Source organism: Pseudophryne corroboree, chromosome 1 (genome assembly GCF_028390025.1).
Source record: "Pseudophryne corroboree isolate aPseCor3 chromosome 1, aPseCor3.hap2, whole genome shotgun sequence".
Lineage (NCBI taxonomy): Eukaryota > Metazoa > Chordata > Amphibia > Anura > Myobatrachidae > Pseudophryne > Pseudophryne corroboree.
The window spans coordinates 661,526,645-661,540,010 of record NC_086444.1 but is presented as its reverse complement, the minus strand read 5'-3'; the positions used below and the strand labels follow the sequence as shown (position 1 = coordinate 661,540,010).

Below are 13,366 nucleotides of genomic sequence, written 5' to 3'. Positions count from 1 at the left end.
GGGATACTCAACACTCAACCTGTAGTAGTAGTAGTAATAATAATAATAATAATAATAATAATAATCATCATCATCATCATCATCACTAGCATACCCTAAGATTATCTAAAATAATTATAGTTGTCTAAACACTACTATAGTTTGCAAGTAGGAATGAGCAATCCTGCACTGGGACGTTGCAAGGAACCTCTATGTTAGGTAGCAGACAGATAAGGATGCGTTTGTTCAATGCTTGGCAACCTGTTGTCTTGCTGCCTGGCTGGCCACACCCTCCTAATAAATATGAATTTACTTGCCCTGGGGAGGCTCCTATTACTGCATGCATGCATGCTTCTTTAAGCACACAAAGGAAGGGATCAGAGCCCTCTGTCTTCATTGACTTAAGCCATTCCCTTGCTGTCCTGCTATCCTTCTGATGCAAATAACAACAGCGCCCATACTGCATGCTTCCAGGGAGTTCATTCTCTACGTGTCCTGATTGTATGCCGGCTGCCCCCGCATCACTTCCAGGAGAAAGATATCACTTGTCATGATTTATGAATGAACGTGCCCGCCTGACTGCTGCAGAGAGGACGGGACACTACGGTGTGGCTGAGACAACAGCAGCAGCAGGATCACTCAGTGTGTGTTTGGAGCAGGGAGAGCATTGGGATAGTGGGCTGGGCTTGTCTCTGCTCCCAGCTCACTACTGCAGCAGCCGGCTGTGTAATACCAGAGGCAGAAGCAGCAGTAGCACCTGGAGACTTCTGCATGACTATTGCAAAGGTAAGGAAGGACGTGTAGCCTCCTCTACACAGTCACAGGAGGTGTGCTTTGCTGCACTTGGCTGTAAATAAACAGTGAGCGGAGGATAACGTTTCCAGGGCTATTGTGTAGTGCTCTCAGATAATGATACAATCCAGGCGAACTCTGGCTTTCCAGTGTGTATGCATGGCTACTGTGTGTATGGGTGTAATCCTGTGTGCATGCATTGTTAAATCTCTGCATTAAGGTCAGGTGTATATGGTGACATATGCAATTGCAGCTGTAGCCTGTACTGTACTGTACTGACACATGGATGCAGTGCATACTGATTACTGCCCTGTGTACAGTAGGTAGGCTACATGTACACACCCACTTTCCCCCAGCCATAAGTGAGCAGGAACCTCCACTCTTTCAGTTTATCTGGTACATGTTTTGTAAACTCGGTATTCTTTGGTGTGGTCTTCAAAGTAATTGCTATTGGTCACAATAGCTGTGTTAGATGTTCTGCTGTCATCCTACTCATTACAGATTTAGCACAGAGGTACACCTTTATGCTGAGTGCATGCTGGAACTACTCCCATACATGTTGTGTGTGCCATAACTTTCTAAGCAGTGGGAACCACACTGCTGATGTCACATATGATGTGAGCTGTCATCATTTCTTAGTTATGTCATTTAAACTATTTGGGAAATGCAATCATTTCCCCCATATCCAGTTACAGCATTATGTTTCATATATATTTGTTTTCTTTTTAAGGGGCTGTTTGTTTGCACTTTTGACTATAATTAAGTATTGGTTCTTCAAACTTGTCCTTCAAACAGTTTATACAGATAACATTGTAATTCCAAAGAAAAGCATATCAAGGTCTGGACACGTCAAACAATCCTTTTCATTTGGCTACACCCTGAATACACAGCTTAGTATGTATACAGTGTGTCTTGAGTATGGATATCTGTATTGATTAGGACAGCCTGCCTTGCTGTCCAAGATTGTCTGAACCCGATTCTTTTAGATATAATGATGTTTAACACTTATTTAGAGTTAGGTGGCAAGAAATCCTGTATTAAGGGCAGTGTGGTGTCATTTGTATACCAGTTAAGCAGTTGTGCTTAGCTGGAACACATCTAAAAGAACACCATGCTCTGGCTGATTTCAGTTTTTCAGCACCAACAAAACTAGTGGAATATTATATCACATAAAAGAGACAGTATAAATAGTGTAGAGGGCATTGAGGAGAAGAGCTTACAGTCTATTAGCATGACAAAATGTCTATAATACTATTCTGATTTTCAGTCAGTACTTGATGGTACACTAGCCATATTTTGTACACTGCATTTGCCATTGAAACACAATTATTGTGGTCTGGCTTTTTGGATCCTCTTCAGTTGATTTGGCTAAGATTATCTGTAGCTTTACTATACACATAATTGCTGACAGTAGTTGATGGTTATGTACAGGGGCGGATCCAGGAAAAAATGACAGGGGGGGCACCACTTGCACGCCTTCGGCGTGCGGTCCCATGAAGGTGCGCATGGCCTCACAACAAGGGCATGACCTAGCAACAAGGGTCATGGCCTCAAAGGGAATGTCATATTCGTAAGACGGGAAGAGGGTGACACTTTGGAGAGGCAGAGAGTGACAGAAGAGAGAGGGTGATGGGTTTATAGTGACGCAGGGGAGAGGAAGAGGGTGAGGCAGTGGGTGAAGGAGACATAGTGGGAGACGGAGAGGCAGAGAGAGTGTGACAGTGAGAGGCAGTGTGGGTAACACCGGGGAAAGGGTGACGAGGAAAAAGTGGGTGATGCCAGGGGGAGGTGGCAGTGGGTAACAAGGAGAGGCGGACAAGGAGAGGCAGTGGGTACCTAAGGTCTCTGTAGGAGGGAGTAGTGAGACATTTGTAGTGAGGTTTACAGAGACATGAAGGGAAAGTATCGCTGGGGAAACAGACAGAAGAAAACATGGAAGCTTAACACAATAACTGAGAGGAGAGAGAACAAGAAAAGAGAGAGAGAGGGTGGGGGTGGGGGAGTGTGGGGGGGAGGCAGGGGCTCCTGAACGCAGCAAACAGCCTAATATACCCTATCTAAAGGTGGGTACACACTGGCCGATATATTGGGCGTTCTCTTGAACGGCCGATATATCGCGGGTCTGTCGGCCAGTGTGTACGGCCGATACGTCTGTGAACTCCGCCGTTCACAGACGTATAGCGTCGGCCCCGGAGCACAGCCGGCGGCCAATATATCTACCGATATATTGGCGCGTCGCTGTGTGTGTACGGGCGGGCGGACACATGCTGCGGCGGCCGGCGGTAATTGACAGCTGAAATGGGCGGGCATGTGTACACCCCCGCCCAACTCATGACGTCAGTCCCCGACGGATCGGGCAGTGTGTATGCACAGCACACTGCCCGATCCGTCCATAGATATATCTGCCGATCAATCGATCGACAGATATATCTTCCAGTATGTACCCACCTTTAGAATTAATAAAGCACAAGTGCATCCCAGCGCTGCAACTGAGTGCCCAGGTAAATATATATATATATATATATATATATATACACAAACAGTATGTGTGTAAATACAGTATATATATATATATATACATATATATACATATACAAACAGTATGTGTGTAAATACAGTGTATATATATATACACACACACAAACAGCATATAATATATATATATATATATATATACACATATACACAAATCTATATGGCTGCACCAGATTCCCTCTCATTAAATGCCCACTCACTGACCTTATGCCCATGGGGCATGCTGCTGCCCCACCAAGTCCAGGTGCTGGCGAGTTGCCTGCTTAATTCATGTGCAGGCCGAGCCAAGCACCAGCGGCTGCTGATCGTGGAGGAGGGGAGGAGAGAGAAGGGGAAAGCCTCCCCTCTCCTCCGAGTCTTCCGGCTTTGCTACAGCCGGCTGCAGCGTATTGCAGACCCTCCAACATGACCCGCCCCACTAGGTACAAAATGCTCTGTTTCTGGACTTCCCTCTTAATTTATGATTTCCATCACCTGTGTTGAACTAGTTAAATGATAAGAAAGCTGTTTCTTCACAGGTGATGGCAATAATAAATTAAGAGGGAAGTCCAGAAACAGAGCATTTTGTACCTAGTGGGGCGGGTCATGTTGGAGGGTATGGTATTGTAAGGAGTCTCTCTGACTCATTAATACTGCTGCCGCTGCCGCTGGGTCCTTCATCACGGCGGGCGCCAGTGAACAGCGCCGCCGCTTCTTTTTTAAAGGGAAGGGACTGTTCGTTGTTTTTTTTTGTAAGTGCCAAACATGACAGGGGGGGCACGGGCCCGCGTGCCCCCCCCCCCCCCCCCTGGATCCGCCACTGGTTATGTACTAATCTATTACATAGGTAGGAGCAGTGTATATTAGTAGGTCATGCCTGTCTTGTGATGTCTAGAGGTACAGTAGCATTTTAATGACATGGATCCTTAGGTGTAACACAGTATGTAATGTTACCAGACTGGTGAAAGTTAAAACTGTCTTTTGTTTGTTTTTCCTAAATGATGTGCTACAGCTGGAAGGCTACAGTGTAATAGGATATGATATAGTCTTCCGCTTGTTTAATGCTTTTTTTAAATTGTAGATACCTACTGCAGTTCCCAGAAACACATTAGGGCCTTAATAACCAGCAGTGTAACTAGCTGTATAATGGTGCACAACTGAACTTCCACTACCCTAGTAGACAGGTTCAGGTTCCTGCAGCTTTATTCCCCACATCTCCTCATTTCTTCCTACAAAATTGGTCTTTAAAATAAAAAGCTTTGTGCATGTCAAGTGACTATCATATGGGCCAGATGTACTAAGCCTGGAGAGAGAGATAAAGTACCAACCAGACAGCTCCTAACTTCCATGTCACAGGCCCTGTTTGAAAAATGTCAGGAGCTGGTTTCTCACTCTCCACTTTATCACTTTTTCAAGGCTTAGTAGATCTGATCCATAGGCTGAGAGAGTGTTGCTTGTGATTGGTCTCTTCCATTCAGCCCTGCCCTGTTTGTTGGCATTTAAATAAATTTGACTGAGTTTTTTCTTTTGTATTTTGTATTTTACAGAACCAGAAGTGCCCTGGGTAAAAGGCTGTGTATAACAGCACTGAGGGGTTGGGGCACCTTAGTAAAACCTTTTACCAAAGTTGTATGTCAGCTTTAAGTACAACCAAAAGCTTAATGTCCTTCACTAGGTCCAGCGCAACTCTCCTTTAGGGCAGATGTACTAAGCCTTGAATAGTGATAAATTGCACGGTGATAAAGTACCAACCGACCAGCTCCTGTCATTTTTCAAACCCAGCCTGTGACATGACAGTTAGGAGCTGATTGGTTGGTACTTTATCACCGCAAAATGTATCACTTTTCAAGACTTAGTACATCTCCCCCTTAGACTCTGTTAGCCCCTCAGAAGTATGTAATGTGCTGTTGGTTTAAGGCAAAGCCATGTAAGCAAAACTCAGGGTTAGGTAGTTAACGTTATGGTTTTGTTGGTTATAAACAAACTAGCTGAATACCCGTGCTTCGCTGCAGGATGAGGATGGTAAATTAGAATTATAGTTCGTTAATTTACGTTGGTTGGAGATCTAGTATATAGGCATATCTTGCCTCCCTGACACACTTTGTGTAGTGGCCAGACCCCTTTTTGGTCCCCTAAGGGACCCTGCTCTTCCCACTATATAACTCTCAGTCTGTGGCTTCTTGCTACCTCCATTCCCTTCCTCACATCATGTCAGTGCCCCTGTGAAATGATCAATTTATTTACAGTTTCTTATATAGCGCATCTCTATACTCTGTGCTGCTGGTGGACTCTGCTTCTTCCACTATATAACTCTGTGTGTGGGTTCGTGCTACCTTCATTCCCCTCCTCACATCATGTCACTGCCCCTGTCACATGCAGCCCTGTCCTGCCTGACGTATCATGCATGTCCTAATATACTCTGTGCTGCTGGGGACCCTGCTTCTCCCACTATATAACTCTCAGCGTGTGTCTTCCTGCTACCTCCATTCCCCCCCTCACATCATGTCACTGCTACTGTCACATGCAGCCTTGTCGTCACTGATATATCATGTATGTACTGATATAGGCTGTGCTGCTGGCCCACCCCTAGGGGTGTGTTACCGCCACAGTGTTTGTTCCCAGATTGTAAGTCATATGTGTACCAAGTTTTGTGTCATTTGCACCATGTATTCCAGAGTTATACTGTCTGCTGAAACACTCTGTGCTGCTGCCTCACCCCTAGGGGTGCTAGGGGTGTCTTCTCTGCACAGTGTTTGTTCCGAGATTGTAAATCATATGTGTACCAAGTGTGGTGTAAAATGGTCCAGGTATTCTGGAGTTATGCTGTCTCCTGATTTACTCTGTGCTACTAACCCTCCCTAGGGGTGCTAGGGATGTCTTACCCCCACAGTGTTTGTTCCCAGATTGTAAGTCATATGTGTACCAAGTTTGGTGTAAATTGCTGCAGACATTCTGGAGTTATGCTGGAACATACATACATACATTCATTTATTAATTTTTGTTGATTTCCGTGGATGGACAGTGACATTTGTAAAACCGGTTCTTAGCAAGCACCTGGGACCCAAGGAGAAGCTACCTGCCAAGTTTCAGGATTGTAGGCCTTGTGGTTTAAGAGATTTTGTGATGAGTCAACTAGTGAGTCAATCTCCTCCTTTTTTGCCTTTTATATATATATAGATTAATAAAATGTTAATGTCTGTTAAACTTGCAAAAATGCATTTTATGTTTCCAGTGAAAACCTGCAAAATCACATTTATTTTGAGGTGTTTTGGTGCATTGACTGGAACTCAATTCACCGTAATAGCATGGATAGAAAAATGCACTTTAAAGGATGGAAACTGCATTGTACGATACATTTTTATTTTTTAATCCTAACTTGCACCAGGGGTCAAGCGCCCACAACAGAAACATCTCCTGACAGTTCTATGTTCCTTACATTTATATGAATGTTGCCTTTCTGTACTATGTTTGTCTGCCCTTCCCAACACCCATTTTCTGAATATAAAGAGGCATGTCTATGATGTGTCTCAGTCTTCATATGGACAGTTTTTTCATGTGTGCATATATATATATATATATATATATATATATATATATATAGTATCCATTCAGATGGTCGACAATGTTAAGTTCGACACATTAAAAGGTCGACATGGCTTTTTAAAAAAACAAACAGTTTTTTCACTTTTTCACACTTTGCCATCCACGTGGACTACGATTGGGAATAGTGACCTGTGCTAAGCGCAGCGGTAGTGGAGTGAGGCACCTTGCCCACAGCATGGCGAGCGAAGCAGGAACACTAATTGGGGTTCCTGGTCATGTTATGGGAAAATGACACCAAAAGCAGTTTAAAAATCCTTATCGACCTTTCACGTGTCGACCATTTTCACGTGTCGACCAATAGTGGTTGACGTAATGACTGTCGACCTTAACATTGTCGACCATTCATACCGGAACCGTTCACCAGTGGTGTAGCCATCCTTTGACATGATTGGGAGTGGATGGGCCCTAGTGTTTCCCACGTGCTCCTTAGAAGGCCCACCAGTCCCCTCTGCGTGCCCCTTTTTAAACACAGCCTGTAACATGGCAGTTTAGAGCTGATTGGCTGGTACGTTATCTCTGCCCACTTTATATCTCCAAGGCTTATAGACCCCTTAATTACTGTAGTCTGAAAAGATGATGTGGCAGTACAAGTACCGCCATATCAATGTACTGCCATGCTCAGGTTCCCCCATGTTGCTTCTGATTGATTGCCAGCAGAAGAGGAGGAAGATGCTTATGTGTTAAGGCAGAAGTTTAAAGAGGTCAGAAATGATACCCTGTGGAGGTGGTGGACCAGAGGTCTGGGGGTGCAGCATATGACACAGGAAGTGCTGTGCCCCTAATGCACATAGGGCGGGATGTAATGCCGCTGGAGTTCAGCTGAAGTTTTTTTTAAAGGGGCAATCACTTACAAGGCAAAACCATGCATTGTATGTGATTGCCCCTTTAAAAATCATCCCTGACGGCAGCCGAATGCAGACGGCATTACATCCAGCCCATAGTGTCCTCGTGCGACTGCACAGTAAGAGGGTGTCACTATAATCTGAACAATGTTCCACTGCTTGGGACCATGTAGGCATCCCAGTGTCCACTCAAAACATTTTCAGAAAACAGAAATCATGGGCAGTCTGGCCCTGGCAGTGACCCTGTCCATGCCAGTTCCTGATGCACAGCTCCACTCAGTGCTTATATTGATGATGATGTGGAGCATCATCATCCGGTGACATGGTATTGGGACCTCTGACCTGCCTAGATGCCAGTTTTCATCTGGGGGCATCTAAAGCACCTGTTGCCATTGTGTGTAGGTAATAGGCGGCCATTGCATATGAGATAAATGTGGTGTGACATTGACATCAACCATTGGGAGATGGCATAACCGATATTAGTCAGAATTTGGCCACTTCCTAGTTTTGTGTCAGATGGATTTATTACCGAGTACTGATAACATGCATATTTTGTTTTTCAGTGTAATGTTTTGTTGATGCTACTTTTTTTTTTTCCTTATTTTTTTTTTTTTGACATTAGTAGAGTTTGAAAAGTGTTGTACTTGCCCTACTATTTTACCACTGATTATTCTGACCTTGAAGACATATTTACACACTAAATGACAAATCAAGAACAAATACCCTGCAAGAGGTATGATAAATAAACACATGTATGCTAATGGGGGTAATTCTGAGTTGATCGCAGCAGCAAGAAAGTTAGCAATTGGGCAAAACCATGTGCACTGCAGGTGTGGCAGATATAACATTTGCAGAGAGAGTTAGATTTGGGTGGGTTATTTTATTTCTGTGCAGGGTCAATACTGGCTGCTTTATTTTTACACTGCCATTTAGATTGCAGATTGAACACACCACACCCAAATCTATCTCTCTCTGCACATGTTATATCTGCCCCCCCTGCAGTGCACATGGTTTTGCCCAATTGCTAAAAAATTTCCTGCTGCGATCAACTTGGAATTATACCCAATGTTGGAATATATAATGAATGGAAACTTAGATCAAACATTTCAACTAGGTGCCAAATATATATATATATATATATATATATATATATATATATATATATAGTCCAGCAAAGACTCGGCACTCCCATTAACGGACAGAACCTGGTCCGGTGCCCTCATAACTGCATTGCAGCAGTGCATATAAAGTTCTTATCAGCGGCACACAGGACACAATCACAGAAGCCTTAAATAATGGTCAACGTTTCAAACCTTTACTGGTTTTTCGTCAGGATACAAATGTAAGTCATATGTGTATCAATTTGTATCCTGACGAAAAACCAGTAAAGGTTTGAAACGTTGACCATTATTTAAGGCTTCTGTGATTGTGTCCTGTGTGCCGCTGATAAGAACTTTATATATATATATATATATATATATATATATATATATATATATATATATATAAAAAAAAAACACAAAAGTATCTTTATCTTGCGCCAACTCAGGAGCGACAAACTGGGAGAGATCTTTGTTGGGAGACCTCAAAAGCATACAAAGAAAAACACAGATTCCCAAGTGCGCTAATAATGAAGTGTGATTACACAGTTCTTCCAGCGTTTATTTCGTCGGAAAATGTGGACTGGAGGATGTTTAGATCTGGGGACCTGTAACAGACACCCCTCACCAAAAAGTCACCCAAACAAGAGGCCAACAGGCCAATTAATAAAAAGTTATTTTAATAACATATGATAAAACATATGAATTTTGATACACAGTTCAAAATATAAAATTATATCCATAAAATACAGCCACAACCAACATGTTTGTAAGATGGAATTCTGGATACTCCCTCACCTTTTTCAAGGTGCGAGCTCGAAGGGAGTATTGGTTGTGGCTGTATTTTATGGATATAATTTTATATTGTGAACGAAATAAACGCTGGAAGAACTGTGTAATCACACTTCATTATTAGCGCACTTGGGAATCTGTGTTTTTATATATATATATATATATATATATATATATATATAATATAATATAATATACTAGTCTAGCTGGGCTTATTCTAATAGATTGGGTCTGGTCTCTTGTATTATTATAAAAGATGATTAACTTTTCCGTCAGCAATTGATAAGTCGCTACTTTGGCTTTGATGCGGAGCTTACATATATTGGTACTTTAAGGTATTTAGGTTGCATGCTTGAGGAATGCTAGTTACCAAAAATCATGGACCACACAATGCAGTAGGGTACAATATGCTGTATGTGATATATGTGCTGGCTGGTTATCCCGGAGATCAGCAGCGCTGTGTGTATTAATCCTCTGTGCGGCACTCGGGACTCAGCATTAGTCTTCGCTCTCCTTCTAATCCTGCCCACAGACTCCCATTGGCTAGTTTCGCAGGAGAACCCCCCCCCCCCCCAAACACACACACACACACACACACACACACACACACACACACACACACACACACACACACACACACACACACACAGTCCAGAAACAGAAATTTTATGTCACTTATCTAGATTTCTATCAATCTTCTACTGTCACATATATGATGAAACGTAAGATAATGACCACCCTAACAACCATTTAGTTTTACTATAGTATCCATAATTGATTTGCTTTTCCAGCACTTATTCCCCAAATACATTTTCACAATGGTTTGCTGAAGATAGTGAAAAGAGGCCAATGTTCAGCTTGGTGTTTACTGATATAATCTGTTGACTGAGGGGGAGATGTACTAAGTAGTGATAAAAGTGAAGAAGTGAGCCAGCAGAAAAGTTGCCCATGGCAACCAATCAGCTGCTCTGTATACTTTTATAGTATGCAAATTATAAATGTTACGTCAATGCTGATTGGTTGCCATGGGCAACTTCTCCACTGGCTAACTTCTCCACTTTTATCACTGCTTAGTACATCTCCCCATGAGTCTTTTGTTTGTATATTCAGAGCAGTGACGTGCGGTGAGGTCACTGGTTGGGGAGGCACTGGCAGCTAACAAGCCCCCCCCCCCCCTCTCCCCCCGAAAAAAAAAAAAAAAAAGTGTGGTCCCCAACACATCAGTAAAACCAGCACTAGGCAGAACCAGCCAGGGGGAGTAATGCCATAGCAGGGGAGACACTCAGTGTGGTGTCCCCCTGCCATAACATTAATCTGCCCCCCCAGCCAGTCAGCCCAGGGTTGGAATTCCTCGGAAAGTGGGAACCCCAAAAAATAAAAATAAAAATGGGGTCACCCCTCCCGAGCAATAACCAGCACTGGGCTGATAGCCCAGTGCTATGCCCCGCACCCCTGGTGGCGGTGGGTGCGGGGTTCATTGTGTGTTAATATTGTTCTTTACAGGTGGCCTACAGGTCCCAGCAAGCCTGCCCCAGCAGTGGGAGAACCACAAGTGCCAGCATACCCGGACATAAAGGGCCTGCTGGCACCCGTAGTCCACCTGCAAAGAATAGTAATATTGTTCTTTACAGGTAGCCTACAGGTCCCAGCAAGCCTGCCCCAGCATGCTGGCACTTGGAGAACCACAAGTGCCAGCATGCCCGGACATAAAGGGCCCGCTGGCACCTGTAGTCCACCTGTAAAGAAAATATTAAAATAAAACACCACACGTCTTAAAAATAAGCTTTATTAAACTGGGTCTTCACCTGGGGGCGGCGGCCTTTAAGCTCTTTTGCGTGGCCGCCGCCTTTCCAGGGCTTCCGGCGTCGTCACCTGGGGGGCGCCACCCTCCCAGGGCTTCCAGCGTCTTCACGTGGTGGGCGGCGGCTGCTAAGCTTTTTTGCATAGCCGTCGCCCAGCCAGGACTTTCGGCGTCTTCTTCCTTCAGGAGCTCTTCACTGCTCCTCCTCCGCCGTCGGACTGACTCTCCTCCGCCTCGCACTGACTTTTATATAAGTCAGCCGGAGGGGGCGGGGCGATGAAGCGGCGAGCCGTGATTGGCTCGCGGCGGCCATCTTGAATTTAAAAAATGACGCTGAGGCGCCATTTTTGAAACTGGAACCGCTCCGCTGCCAAACTCTGCAGGATAAAGGTAAATTTCCACCGCCGCCGCAACCCGCCACCCGCACCGCCGCCGCCCGCACCACCGCTGCCCGCACCATCGCCGCATCCAGCCGCCCGCACCTCCTCCGCCAGCGTCGCCCACACAGTGATTGACAGCGGATCCAGTGACGGATCCGCTGGCCAATCACTGTGGCCTCACTGACAGGGACGTGCTTTCATAGGTTGAAAGCACGTCCCTGTATGAAAGCGGCACCATTTTCAATGGGCTTTTACAGCCCATGGCTAGTCCCCGCCCGTGCCCGCTCCCCATACTTTCCCCAGTGACAACGGGAGGCACCACGATCGGTGCCTCCCAAACACAAAAAGAAAACAGCAATGCAAAGAATAATATTAAGAAGATACATATGACACAGAATATGTGTCATATGCATCTTCTTTGTATTATCTTAATCATTAATGACAGGGGAGGCACTGCCTCCCCTGACTGCACGTCCCTGATTCAGAGCAAGGTTACTGATATATCTGCCTTCTTTATATTGTACATTCATTTCTGAACATTTGGGAACAACGAAAATCTGTTAACAAAATGTTGTTCTCCCAAAAATTGGGAAATATTGTCATATAAACCAGGTAAAATATAATATATGTACTGTAGGGATTTAGTTGGCAACCCGATGGACGGGATACCTGTGGTCAGAAGGCCGGCGTTGGAATCACGACACCTGTCAGAATTCCAGCGCAGGAATAACGACAGCCGGAAACCCGAACGCAAGTATGCTGGGGAGTGTTGGGGTTAGGCACTACGGGGGGCTATTTCACACGCCGCTGTTGTGGCCTGACAGGAAAAAGCCGGATGGCTTTTTGCCGTGCTGGTATTTTAATGAATAATAAAGTGTAGGGTCCTTTCACACAGCATGGCGCCGGCCCTGCTGCCGGGTTGTAGCTGGAAATATCCACTGAAAGGTCCGGCTGCAGTGTCGGGGCTGTGCCATCCTTGTAGGCAGTAAACGGAGTGTGTGAATAGGCGTTTTCACACACAATGTTTTTTGTTTTTTTTGCAGCCGCTGCTGTGCATGCACACTGCATTAAATGCAGCTCAAAGCTGTTGTGTGTGTGAAAGACACTGCCGGGTGGCAAAAAGCCGGACAAAGGGGGTGATTCAGATCTGTTCGTAGATGTGCTAAATTTAGCACATCTACGATCAGTTACTCAGACATGCGGGGGGACGCTCAACACGGGGCTAGTCCACCTCACATGTCAGGCCCTGCCCCCTCCCGCATGGGTGTGAAAGCATTGCACGGTGGCAATGCTTTTGCACCCGCCAAGTAGTTCCCTGCCTGCGCAGTATAGCTGCGCTGGCAGACTGCTACCTGCCATGTCCCAGATCGCAGCGGGTGTGTCATGCAGCCGCCGCGGCCCGCTCCCGCAATGGTCAGGACACACCTGCATTCTAACACCGTTGGCACGCTCCCTCCCGCCCGCAACCGCCTCTGCCTTTCAATCAGGCAGAGGCGATCGCAGCCCTGAGATGCTTTTAGCATCTCACTGGGCCTCCCGGGGTGTGCGGGCTCACTCCCCAAA

The 13,366-nt window shown here is 45.2% G+C and overlaps 1 protein-coding gene across 1 annotated transcript in view; it reads left to right on the top strand.

Annotated features, from left to right (window-relative positions):
• Nucleotides 1-338: 338 nt before the first annotated feature.
• Nucleotides 339-13,366, top strand: part of CORO2A (coronin 2A) — a 435,475-nt gene continuing 422,447 nt past the window's right edge. Inside the window, exon 1 of the mRNA XM_063914669.1 lies at nt 339-765. Within this exon, the coding sequence (XP_063770739.1) occupies nt 751-765 (15 nt within the window). The 5' untranslated portion in view covers nt 339-750. The remainder of the gene's footprint in view (nt 766-13,366) is intronic.